Genomic DNA, 12,947 nt, shown 5'->3' on the forward strand with positions numbered 1-12,947 from the left:
GCAACAGCTAACTTCACAGACAAAGGTTTGGGCTGTGCGTCCCACATGATGTCTCGGCTGATGAATGACTACACAGCTGCTTGGAGGGAAGAAAAGGAATGGAATGTATTCCCGTTTCTCCGCTCCCATGGTGTTGTCAATCAAGTTTTTTTTTTGTAAACAGTGAAGGCATGTCTAGTGGGAAACAAGGGTGGTCACATGACTTGGCTACTGTAGTGCAAAGGTAAAACTGAAGAGCAGGACTGCACTTTTTATTAGTACAGAGGGCTGGATTCAGGCCTTTTGAGGAGGAACAGTGGATTACATTTCTAGCAGCCAAACAAAGTAAATAATAATTAAATCCAAATGGAGAGAGTGGGCCACCTTCTTAAATTTAACAATTACACCTTTTTTTTCCTAACACAAAAACATTTGGATCTCAAGGCGTTTACCATCAGATGATTGGAAAACAAATCACATGGCCCAACCTTGTGATCAGAATCAATACTGGGGAGAAAGAACATCTTGAACTGCATTTTTTCTCTTTTATACAACTCATAGCTTAGTGCGGAAGCAAACAGCGCTTTGAGGTCTCTTACCTTTAACGCTGCCCACAGGAACAGGCCGATCTCTGTCCACCAGGCTGGAGCTGGCCTTGTTAGTGCTGTCCTTCTGACGGGCTACAGCCACAGCAATCCCAACTGGCGGGTGCCTGACTTCCACCTCCCCCTGAGAGCCAATACTCTCTCTGCCAAAAGACTTGGCACTCTCTGGTCTTTCGGGGTCCCTTTTCAATTGCTTCCCAGGCTGCTGTGGCGGGAGATGCTGGACTTTGGATGCTCCAGGTTGGTTAGATTCCAGCTTCATGTGCCCGAGGCCACCGAAGGGACTCTTCATGCCACTGCTGGGCCTGGCACCAGACTCCTTGGCAAAGTTACCGCTGTACTTAATCAAGCTCTGCATGGCGGACACTTCGCCATGTGAACCCGAGTGCAAGACCTCAGAGCCGCCTCTGGAGCTTCCACCCACTGCAGGTCTCTGAAGCCCTGATGGATCAAGGTAGATCTTCTTACTGTCCTCCTCCCCTCTGTTCCCATGCCCATGTTGGGCGACAAGTGCTGCCATCTGGCTGGTAGCATAGTTGCCCATTTCAAAAGGTTTCCACTTAGGCTCTGTGGGCACCGAACTCTTGAGCTGGTGCTGTTCCATGTGAATCCTAGAAGGATCTAAACCATTGTAAATTTTCCCAGTGTCTCTCATGGAGGCCCGCTGAATCCTCTCACGTTCTTGGTTGCGAGAATCGGCTTCCAGGCCCATTTTTACCAGTTCTTTGGATGTGGCGCTGTTTAAGTCCCTCACATCTGGGCTATGCCCCGATTTGCTCAGTAGGATTTCTGAGGATGCTGGCCTTTTCATCGCCATAGAATTTGACCTTATAACTGAGCCCTCCTCCCTTAACATTTCCATCCTCTTGAAGTCACCATGCAATGGAGACTCTTGTGCATGAGGTGGCCGTAGTGGGTCGGTCAGAGCCCTTTCGTTGTTAACCGGTAGTGTCCCTAATCTGTTACCGTCTTTGTCCCTGTTTTTGTCATTTTTGTTGTCCCGAGCCTGTGAAGCAATTTGGATTGGCCCATTTCTCTCATCATAAACCTCGACAGAAGGCACAAAGGTGGGTGCAATCACTCTGTGTTCCCTTCCGGACTCCTTGGCTGTTGGGTAGAGGGTGCACAAGCTGGAGGAGGTGTGATGAGAAGGGGGGAATGTGCTAGAAGATACCATTCGAGGGGGGATCTGGGAGGAGTTACTATGGGGGGAAGGGCAGCTACAAGAAACATGCAGAGTACCAACAGAAGTCACAACCGTGTCACACTTTTTCAGCTTGTCCGTGTGGACATGCGTCCCAGGCCGCATGTTTTCATCGTGCTGACTTAGGTCCTTGGCACACTTGTCCTGCTCGGTGCCTGAATACCTCAGCAAGGTACCGCTGCCGCCATTGTTGCAGTTGCTCAGCGAGGAGGTCTGCAAAGGGTTCTTAGACTTTGGCTCTCCACCACTCAGACCCGGCGAGTGCTCATGAAAAAAAGGGGACGTGTGCTCCCCGCTTTTGAAAGTCCTGTCCAAACCGCTCAGCTTCCTCTCGCTCTCCAATTTCGCGTCTTGGGTGAGGTCCACCACGCTCCTCGGCCTTGGATCCTCCTTAGGCCTCTCCCTCTCCTTCCTCAAAAGAGGCTGGCTGGGCTCAGCCTTGCTGGCCTTTTCCCTGCCCGACTCTCTGCTCAAGTCCTTCGCGCTCTTGTGATGAGAAACGGCATCCCGAGGCAGGGAGCTGGGGATGTGACTGGCTGCTGTCCTTGAGATGGGAGGCTGAGGATGCAGGGCTGACTGTCCCGCAGTGCCGGGCAAGTAAAAGCCTTCTGCAAGTGTAAGCAGAGAAAAGAAGAATCCATAAATGCAAGAAAGCGTACACAGGCTAAGCAAAACGGTTCACTGCCCATGCACCTGAGGACCACCGCGCAGAGAATAATTCCATTTTGTGCTCATTCAGATCATCCCATTTTGCATTCATCGCACCCCACCCCTGTGCAGACTCCTGCGTCGCTACAACTGGCCTCACTATCAAGATGACTAAACAGCTACAAACTTGAAACGTCGTCGTTCGAAAGTACTACGCTATGTACAGCTGTTCTTTGCGCTCGTGGCAAATGAAATAGAGCCGGCTCCAATAACCAGCAATACCATTTCATTTTGGTTAGTACTGAGCAGTGGTCATTGTCTGCATCCTAAGCAAAGTTATTGAACAACCACATTCCATAATGAAATCCTCCCTGACAGCCCCACAGAGAAAGAAGCGCACACGCGCGCGCACACACACACACTGTACTGTCAATACGCAGTGCCTGTCTACACACAGGGTAAAGGCCTAATAAAAGATAAAGTAATTAAACGGGCAGAGGGTGGAAAGAAAAATCAATACAATAATAATAATAAAAAAGATAGCAGTAGACCTCCATCTGTTCTATTGACCAGTGAAAACATATGTTTGAGCAACATCACACGCTCCAGTTATTTTCAATGAGAAAGCACTTTTCCTCAGCCACACTCCTCCCCAGTTCATTAGCTGAGCTGTAGGAGGTGTTGCGATTGTCCACAATGCAAGAGTATAACAGTCCTCACTCTGACAGGAGTGGGAGGGATCTACAGCAATCCTCCATCTGAAGTCGCTTTGATACCAGCTGCAGTCAATTAAGCAACTTAAGTAATTAAATAATTTTAAAGGGCATACGTAAAATAAATAACTGCCATCTGGCGAGTATAGAAAGAGTTCAAGTAAACCCCGAGTATAAAACAATCAATAGAGAGGATTCTATAACAGGCAATAACAACACAGTATTTCACTTCCCGTGTTGAACTTATCAATATGAAACTATCGTGTTTGTTCCAGAGGAGTGTCCTGGAAAGAAGTGACAATTAAAGGAATATTCAAACCAAGAGTTCATACTCCTTCCTTTGCACTGTTGACATCGTGTCCCAGGAGACTGTGAAAAGACCATTTTTTTTTTTTTAAAGGTGCTATAGGTTAGCAATTTAAACCAATCTAAATGTATGCCTGCATCAATCGGCAGTGTGTGCACACCCTGGAAAGCCAAGAGTTGTGAACTGTGGCAGCAGTGATTGATGCCAACCCCAGGAAAGAGAAGGGAGGAGCGAGGGGGTGTCCACTCACCTTTCTGGGATTCGAAGAGGGCGTGCTCCCTGAGCTGGGCAAGCAGGGGGCTCCCACTGCTGGGGTGCTCCATGTGTCCCAGGGGAATGTAGTGGCTGGGATACAGGCCACTGGGCAGGTGGGAAAACCCTGTGGACACAAAGCAGACCGCATCAGCACATCAAACTCCCCATATGCTCACGCTGCCCGGCAGTTTCCAAATAATTCACCCTCCCGGACCACACGACGGCAAATCATTCTTGTGTTAGAAGTCAACATTCACTTTCATGCTCTTTTGGGGTATTTAGTTTGGGACCAAAAATGTACAATCCAAATCTTTTCCTGAAAGGGACATGTCTTTGCAAGCTACCAGTTAGAGGAAATAGATATTTTATGACAAACCAACCAACAATTTGAATAGATTCCATTTTGTTATATTTGTACATTGAGACCTTGAAAAGGCAACAAACACTATTGATTCAAATAAATATTCATCTGTTGTGTTTGTAAAGCCTCCGAGTATACGTGGCTTTCCCCAAATCTTTCGTTTTGCTTTTCAACACCTTTTTTATTTCTGGTATTTAAGAATATTCCATCACACATCATTCTTTTAGATTTAATGCCTTGTAATGCAATGAATCTATTTAACGCGAACAAAGGAACTCTCTCTAGTGGAATCATAAAAATATGAGTTATGATCACACACAGAAGAAGGGTTTAAAAGGTTTTGTCTCGGCATTTTATGATTGAAACCCACCAAGAAATGTATACCCAATATGCCTGGCTCTTTTTCTTAAATTCAAAATGTGGAATTTCATCACAGGTGTCATAGGAAAAGAATGCCATTTATCACACCAAATAAGAAAGGGATTTATTAAAATGCTAAATCTACACGGCAAATCAGACAACCTGAACTCTGAAAAGAAAACATCAATTTTTATCCATTTGAAGTATAAAGAGAATACACAATAGGTCAGGTTGTACCAGTTGGATGAAAAGTCTAATCAGGTTGCTTTTATCATTATTGTGGCCCTGAGATTACCTCTTCTTTCAAATTACAAAGATGGATTCGGGACTTTTTGTCTTTCACTGCACTGACCAACTCTTCAAAGAGGGATGTAACAAAAAAAAGCTTGTTACCAGCAGGAAAATCTGTATAGAACAGAGGTCACGGGGCTCCAATGGGAAAGATGGGACTCACTGAACTTCAGGAATAAAATGACAAAATAAAATACAGCCTGCTAAACACCTCAGCCTCAGGTTAAGAGACCCAAAAGGATCTTGCCCTCATTAGAGCAACAAAATTAACTAATGAAATATTCGTTTTCAAAGCAACCAATCTTCGTGGCACTCAATGATTAATAACAGTGGCAGGAGATGTCAGTAGGCCTTGGCAGTTTCAAGAAGGTCATAGGGGTGTTGCAATGCTTAATAATACAGTTATAACAATAAACCCTGACTTCCTCTGAAAACCTAATCTATAAATAAGCCATCTCCATGACTACAGAAAACCTCTCAGCTAATCATAGACAACGTCTTTTGTTTTTGTTACAAAAGACTTATCCTGGCAATTCTTGACGTAGCAATTTGCTTGAAGCTTTCAGAGTTAATGGAGATTGTAACCTTAGACATGGTAGCAACTGAATGAGGCAGAACAACGGTCAACTGTTAAAAATACACCGCAAGGAGAACTTTTAGGACTTTCAGAAACATTTAACAGGGGGCGAGGACATTTTGACTTCTTGTGGTAGAAATGAAACTTAAGATTTGATTTCTAACTTAAGATGTAAACGCATACAACCAAAACAAGATTTGGAAGAATGATCTCAAATTATCACCTTTTCTGTGCTGAACTAGTCTATGCTTTAGCACAGCTGTAAAGAAACATCCCCCTACAGTGCTCTTTAACCAGAACTTCCGCAGGTAAAGGCAATCCTGGTTTCGCATTACATTATAGAAAATGTTTTGTACTGCAAAAATATACCATTTAGCATTCACATTGGAACTATCATCTTCACCGCAACCAGGATATAGTTCACCAATACTCAAGATGAATTTTGGGAGACCAACAAAATAAGAGAGGGGGCTGTGTTAAGGAATCAATGGAACAAATATAGGTCAAACTGCACAGGCGTCAAATGTTGCCAACATCCAGTCACTTTGCCCAAATACAAATTAGACCCCGTGTCAGGATCTGCCAATAAGGGACATCCAACCAATGTGATGGAAGATTACAGAGAAGAGGTCCTGGTAGTGCAGGGGTCAGGTCACTTTAATGAGTACTACCAGAGGTCAGGGAGGTTTATCAGCTGCAGCCCAGGAAACAAAGACAAACTGGGGCAAGGGGACAGCATGTGCTTGGGTTATTTGGAGTTGCTTTTCTACTAGACACCTGATGTGTTGCAGACACACAGGTCTTCCAGTTACTATAATATCTCTGGAGGCAAATTCTTCCAAAGGGCGTGTGCATATCATTCAAGTGAGGCCACGTGCTGCAGAAACACAGATGAAAACGGACATGTTGACCCTTCAAGTCCCACAAAGACTGTAGCTGTGGAATGCTGACCTTTGCTTTGGTTTACTAACAAAAGTTCAAATCAAACTCTTCATTGTGACTTACCACTTACTGGAAACCAGACCCAAACACAGCCAGATTAGAACAATTTAGCCATTACAAACATAACTTTGGGGAAAAAGAAGTTTAGCATAAGTCCACTTAGAGCCATTTAACCCGAGTGGCAATTATCCAATTTTGTTATTACTTGTAAAATGAACCTCTTTAAAAAAAAAACATACTCAGCTTTTAGAAAACAATGTACCACATCATTATGCCAGTGTGTTTTAATCCTTGTCCACAAAAACAACTTCAAAAGTCGATGTGAATTTTCTATATTGTGTCAGCTCGTATTCTAAGTTTTCCCATGCATTAATGCCTTAAATAGTATTCTCTAGAGCCAGGTCCCAAGTATGCAAATTCTTAACTGTATTATTTTGCTACTTCTGCCATAATTCACTGCCAATTTCAGTGGTTTACCATTTCCACATGGGAGGAGTGAGAGCAGGTATGATCCACAAACCTGTCGCAATGTGCAAGATAACAATTCTGCAAAATTATGTTCATTTCCAGAGAATGAAGGAGAGAAATATCCCTTTATGCAGACGGCAGTTGCTTTTTAAATTAGGAACACCACTAATCACCTCTAATCTCTGTTTTTCTTTTTCGATAAACTAAGCAAATGTCAGCTTCAGCAATTTCAGAAGGATAATTAGGTTTTATGCTGTGCATTAACCTCTTGAACGCCTCAGCCATTTTGCCACAAAGTGCTATACGGCCAGTGTGTGGTAAAATATTGAAGCTTGCCTTAAAACCAAATGAAGTGTTAGTCACGGTCCGCAAATGATTAAGATTTTAACCCTAGAACTGCCAAGGTTGTTATTTTATACCACAAATTTGAAAGACGTGAGGTGGCATGATCTCAACTTCTCAAGAATCTGGGGTGTTCACAGCCGGTTATTTCTAACCTGGCAAGACACTGGTGCCAAACAGTTAATCAACGACAGGCCATGATCTGAGAGCCCACAAGCCACAACACCTTGATCTGAAGTCTCAGCTTGCTGGCCATGGAGCCGGAGAAATGAGACATCGGTCTGGACATCAGCCTGGTTCTGGAGAGCTTACAGATCCTCTTTCAATCACTGGCGCGATTCAAGTGTGATGATGAGGAGCATCTAGTCGCTACAAAACTTCACTTGTAGTGGCCGATGGCAACCTGACTACACAGACCTATACTTGTCAAATCTTGGGGCCTCACAAGCTGCCCATCCTGATCCATTCCAGCAGAACAATGCACATCTTCACAATGCTCACGTAACAACAACTTTCTTGCAAGATGAGAACGCAACAGTTTTCAGATGAATGCCCTCATCTCCAGACCTAAGCCCAACTTAAAATATTTAGGATGGGCATCTAGGACTTGGAGACAAATGAACAGGCACTTTTGTGAACAGACAATACATTTACATGAATAAAAAATAAATATTGTGCTGTAAGTTCTTAGCAGGGCATAATAGCTACTTTAAATATTTGCATCTGGGCCTTTTAATTTTTTCTCAGCCATTTTGTACCTAAACGGAGCTCCAACGTGGCACTGACAGTGTACGACAACTGCTCCACAAGGCACACAAATCTTTATTTAGCACACAAAGTGTGAAGAAAACAGCAGGTCGGCATCTGTGACACACTATTTGCCTGAACTTCAAGGAATCACATGAATTCTGAGAGGCGGGGGGGGGGGGGGGGTAATACCTATCCAAACATGACTCTTCTTTCTGTTTCTCCAAGGTTAAAAGAAAGCAGAAAAGTCAAATGTTTTACACCACGTAGAGTGAGATTCTCAGGTGCTTCTTTTCAGAAAGGTCAAGTAGGTTGTGTGTGTGTGGGGGGGGGGGGGGTGTTAGCGGAGGGCTGGACCGTGCATGTCACAGATCTTTAACTGCAGCCTTCAGCTTACTTTTAAAAACAAACAGCGATAAAAATGATAAACTACCCCTGAATGACTTGAGCCAGCCAGTAAGGCATCTCTCATCTCTCTCAAAGTGTCATTCCCAATCCAAAACCCCCAGAGCTATAACCTCGCTGGCTGCTTGTGTAACTAAAACCTTTTTCTCTTTGCTTCTGACATTTAACCGCTTTCCACTGAAGCTCTGAAGGCAACGCTGGAGAAACCTCTCTAATTTTTCGGAACATTCAAGCAGCGGGAGCCAAATTATGGAAGCTTTTCCTAAAATACAACCACTAGAGCCCCCCCCCCGAACTGAAATAGCACCCTGGCCTTCCAACACATCAGCCAAACCCTTAAAATGTGAAGCTGCCGTTTTTCCTGTAGATTGAAAACACATGGGCAGCAAGCCTGGCTGGCTGACAAACCTGTAGAGGTGTGTGCGGAAATGTGAGAATCCACATCAATCAAAGGCAGAGAGATTGTGGGAGGAGCGTGCATACACAACTCATGGCCGGTCTGCCACAGTCAAAGCTCAGCATTTGAGCCCATTAACAGATTTATAGGATAAAAAGACATTCAGCCAGTGAATGCTGGCTTTCCCTCGATTCAAATCAAGGACACGGTGGAGCTGGTATTGAATAAAATGTCAGCGGCATGAATTCCTGCAGACATGCCTACAAAAATAGAACTGTGAGCTCAACACAATAAGTCAAAAGTATTTGTTAAGTTATAAAATGTCCAAAAAATATTTCACCCCTGAATAATAAAAGAAAAGGTTGCCTTGATGAGCTCTAGGTTTGGTCATTGCAAAGAAAGTTAAAAGTGCAAGGACATGCGAAGAATCTCTGAAAACAGCAACAAATTGGGTTCAGACTTTTGTATTATGTTGCACTGGGCAAATTGTCCTTTACCAAAATGGGGGAAAAAGCATAATGACAAACAGATCTAACAACAAGAACAAATGCTTTCACCACTTGTATCTTTAACCTTAGCTTCTTATAATTACTTTAGGATGAAAGGCAAACCTTCAAGAGTGTTTCCATGTTAACATCACATTCTTAGCAGGACTGGAGGAATGAGTTAACAGAATAATCAAGAAAATCTACACTGAGGCCACCATTTTTAAACATGAAATCCAGGAGCTGTGACAGTTTTCCAGTCACGAATAAAGACTTACTGTAGCAAACTGCTCCTGAATAGTCTGTCCTATAGATGGCAAGCAAGGATTCTACACTGCAGTAGGGGATCTTAGCCAAATGCCTCACCCCCTGCCCCCATCCCACACCCCCCCCCTTCAAGCATGTCACAAAAGTCTCTTAAAGCCAGCTGTGAATGGCTGTCACTGTAGCTACCTACTTCTTAAAGGGAATGATCACAGCAGCATCATCAAATGACCAGTAACCACCCATAACCTCAAGCCATTAATCACAACAATCTCCAGCAATCCCAACACTCAGTGCGCCAGCCTTCAGTTGCAATTTTGAAACTGAAAATGAATCTGGAAGCCAAACATGATGATTTCATTATCAAAGGGGGCAAATTGTTACAGCACACTCTCAAACAAACAAAGATAAAGTGCACAGGTTAAAAAAAAAAGTGCTGCCCTTTAAGTACACAAAACCAGTATCTGCTGACCTTGAGCGATCTGCATAAAAATGTTTAAACTCCAAGTATTTGCTTTGGAGAGGCAGGACAGAAACAGTTAAAACTGTGGTATGCTGCTCTACCACAAAGCTCCCCTCCCTGTCCTCTTTTCCCTTTATCAGAACCAGGTGCGTCCTTTATAACAAACATACATGTTCAAATATTTTCACAGGCACCAGAAACACAGTGCACTTCAGTGTCAGCCATTCATTACATTTCAATGCTGGCCAGGCAGGCAAACTCATCTTTGAAAATTCTGACAGCGAGATTTATAAAGTGCTCACCCCTGTGTTGCTCTATAGTGGCGGCCACAAAGACCTAATGTTTACCTGGCCCTCCCAAAAGCTATCACGATGAATAATACATAAATCACAAGAACTCCAAGTGGAGCTTTTTTTTTATCTGATGGCTTGCCAGAGTTCAAAGATGCCTTTTGGATTTTATACAAAAACACTTTCTTCTCTCCACCCCCCCAAGGGTTTTAATTAATGTAACAGAAATCTCTGAAAAAACTAATGGAGTGGTCGCTTTTGGCAATCTAAGTGTGCGCTTATGTACCTGGAATACCAAGGCGGATTAGAGCCTGTGCTGATCACACAGTCCAGGGGGCCCCACCCTCACTAAAAAGGGCCCCATGAGCTGTCATCGCTCCCCTAGTTCATCTGTCAAACGGCCCTGGCCTTTCACAAGAGCTGGCCATCATATCTGCTGCTATGTAATTACAGCATTGCAGAGTTCTGAAAGCATGGAAGTAAGAAGCAGCTCACAGTTGAAAGGCAAATAGTAATACTAATAATATAGTGGTCTGCCACCTCAGACCATTCACCGGTTTTGATGAGGAAAGATCTGCAGTGCCAGTCACAGATTCCACCTCATCAGGACTAATAAACACAGGATCACAGATGCCACGTTCTTTTTCCTTCTGCCTTGAGTTCAAGGCCACAGTGGATGGTGCTGACAGCCTTGCTTTTTGAACCTGGGCTTGAACATCAGCGCCCAACTAAAAGAAGGCTAATAACTGTGAGGGAGAACTGTCTCAGAAACGCCCCTCCCCCCTTCCTGGCTTTTACCAATGGCGACAAAACGAGAATTAAAATCATTCCAATAAAGCCCAGCCTACTGCAGCCTAAGCGTACGAGACCTGCTGTCGCAGCTCAACTTCTCCGGAAGGCATGGTGCCAAGGTCATCTGGCCGATTTCAGCATGCTGGAGGGGACGGGCCTGCATTTCAGGACTTGGACTTTTAAGAGAAGCTGCAAAGACCCTCTTGGAACAGAGCAAGAGCTTTTATGTGCTGCCCCTGGGATTGAGATCACAGGCGTCTATGGGCACTCGCATGTGCCCACATTCCCCGACAATCAAATCCAACATGCTTACAAATGAGATAAATGCTGCACACGACCCTACAACCCGTCATAAACCCAAAATCCAATATGTTGAAGCTGTTAACACTTTTTTTTTCTTATTCTTTCCTATACAAAGCAGCTCTTTATTAGCTCAGTTTAAAACCCCCAGAAAGCACCCCCGCCCCCCCAACCCGTCCCGGGCCAACAACGGGGACTGCTTCTCATTATGCAGTTTCAATCAGAACAAGTCTCGCGTTTCCTGAGCCACTACATCCTTACTTCGTCTGGGTCGAATTCTCTGTTAAAATGACACCCGATTGTTAAATCGAATGCGTATCAAGGTGCCCGGTTTTGAATACCTCCAAGTGGGGTTTTAAATGGCGACACGCAGAGACGTGCATCATGGGTCTTCCCCACAGAAATGTAAGCGACAAAGACACTGGAGAAGCAAGACGTTACCTTCGTGAGGATGGGATGCCCACAGCTGCGCCATCTGTAGGTTGGAGGGGGTAGGAGCCCTGAAGGAGGGGTCTGGGGGCATGGGGGCGGGGGCACCATGGGGTGTGGAGGAGCCAGCGAGCCCACCACCTACATAACCGCTGAGGAAAGGGCTGGAACTGCCCGGAAAGGCATCACCTAAAGAAATCAGAACAGAAATAAGCCACAATGAAGGAAACCTGCCAAATGCCACAGCCAGCACACAGAATTTTCCAACCATTCAATTCACTATCACATTTCTAGAGAAGTGTTAGTCAAGAGCAGCCTATGCAATGGACAACGTGCAAGAAGAAATCATCCTTAAACTTCAGCAATACAATATGCGAACTGCTACATTTTCTGGTTCAAAATGTTGCATTTCAGAACCTGCCACTCTTGTTTTAACGGCAGACTTTTAGAGCGACCAAGTCTGTTCAACACTGAAAGAAACACCGTTTCCAAATAAAGGCCACCTTGAATCCAGCTAAAATAAAAATATTTGCCTTTTTAAACATTTAACATGCAACAGTCTTTGAGATAAAAACACATCCTCAATTTTTCTTCAATTAAAACAATGTTCGAAAAGAAAAAAAGTAGCAGAAATGAAACAGTGCAGATAGTTACAGCTCATAAAAAATACATGCTGCTTAGATTACAAGCAAATAGCCCCATGATTCATTCTTAACTCATCCTACAGGTTATTTTTATACAATATACTAAGAAGATGCTGCCAGATGTGCCCTCTACAGCAGAGAACCCTGCAAATGCACCAATCCTCGACCTGGTTCTTCTCTTACATGAAATTTGACATCCAAGCAAGAACACACTTAGGCTTCCAAAGAGCCTTCACAGTACCATAGCTGTAGAACAATTCTGTGACTATAGAAGAAGGCTTCAGAGAAAAAAAGGCAGAGGCTGAAACCCTAAAATTAACACTTCTGCTCTGCTCCCTCAAAAAGAGTTGCCTATCTTCATAAGAACAGGTAGAAATGAGAAGTGCTTTGAGTGGAAAGTCCAGGAAAGCACATAAGTGTAATGAATTATCATATTATTGTATTTTGCCCCTTATAGATCCCTGTTTTAGGTAGCTCATTGATCCAAGGTTCTCCTCCTGAAGGAACCAAAGTTAGCAACCCAACAACAACAGAGTAGCTTGATTAACACTACCACAACTCTTGGTGAAAAGTTCCTACTGTTGTTTGTATTATTGCATCCCATTGAGTCTGATGAACTCCTAACTTTCTTCACTTCTGAATTCTAAGACTGACTCTCTCAACGCTTCTGGAGGATTTA

At 43.9% G+C, this 12,947-nt stretch overlaps 1 protein-coding gene across 5 annotated transcripts in view; it reads right to left on the reverse strand.

Moving 5' to 3' along the window:
• Positions 1–12,947, reverse strand: part of tnrc18 (trinucleotide repeat containing 18) — an 84,803-nt gene that overhangs the window by 47,112 nt on the left and 24,744 nt on the right. For all 5 annotated transcript variants that reach the window (XM_015360238.2, XM_015360242.2, XM_015360241.2 and 2 more), the window contains exons 3-5: positions 11,637–11,813; positions 3,707–3,835; positions 579–2,396 (exon numbers count right to left, since the gene is read on the reverse strand). In XM_015360238.2, coding sequence (XP_015215724.2) covers positions 579–2,396; positions 3,707–3,835; positions 11,637–11,813 — 2,124 coding nt within the window. The remainder of the gene's footprint in view (positions 1–578; positions 2,397–3,706; positions 3,836–11,636; positions 11,814–12,947) is intronic.

Source organism: Lepisosteus oculatus, chromosome 19 (assembly GCF_040954835.1).
Source record: "Lepisosteus oculatus isolate fLepOcu1 chromosome 19, fLepOcu1.hap2, whole genome shotgun sequence".
Classification (NCBI taxonomy): domain Eukaryota; kingdom Metazoa; phylum Chordata; class Actinopteri; order Semionotiformes; family Lepisosteidae; genus Lepisosteus; species Lepisosteus oculatus.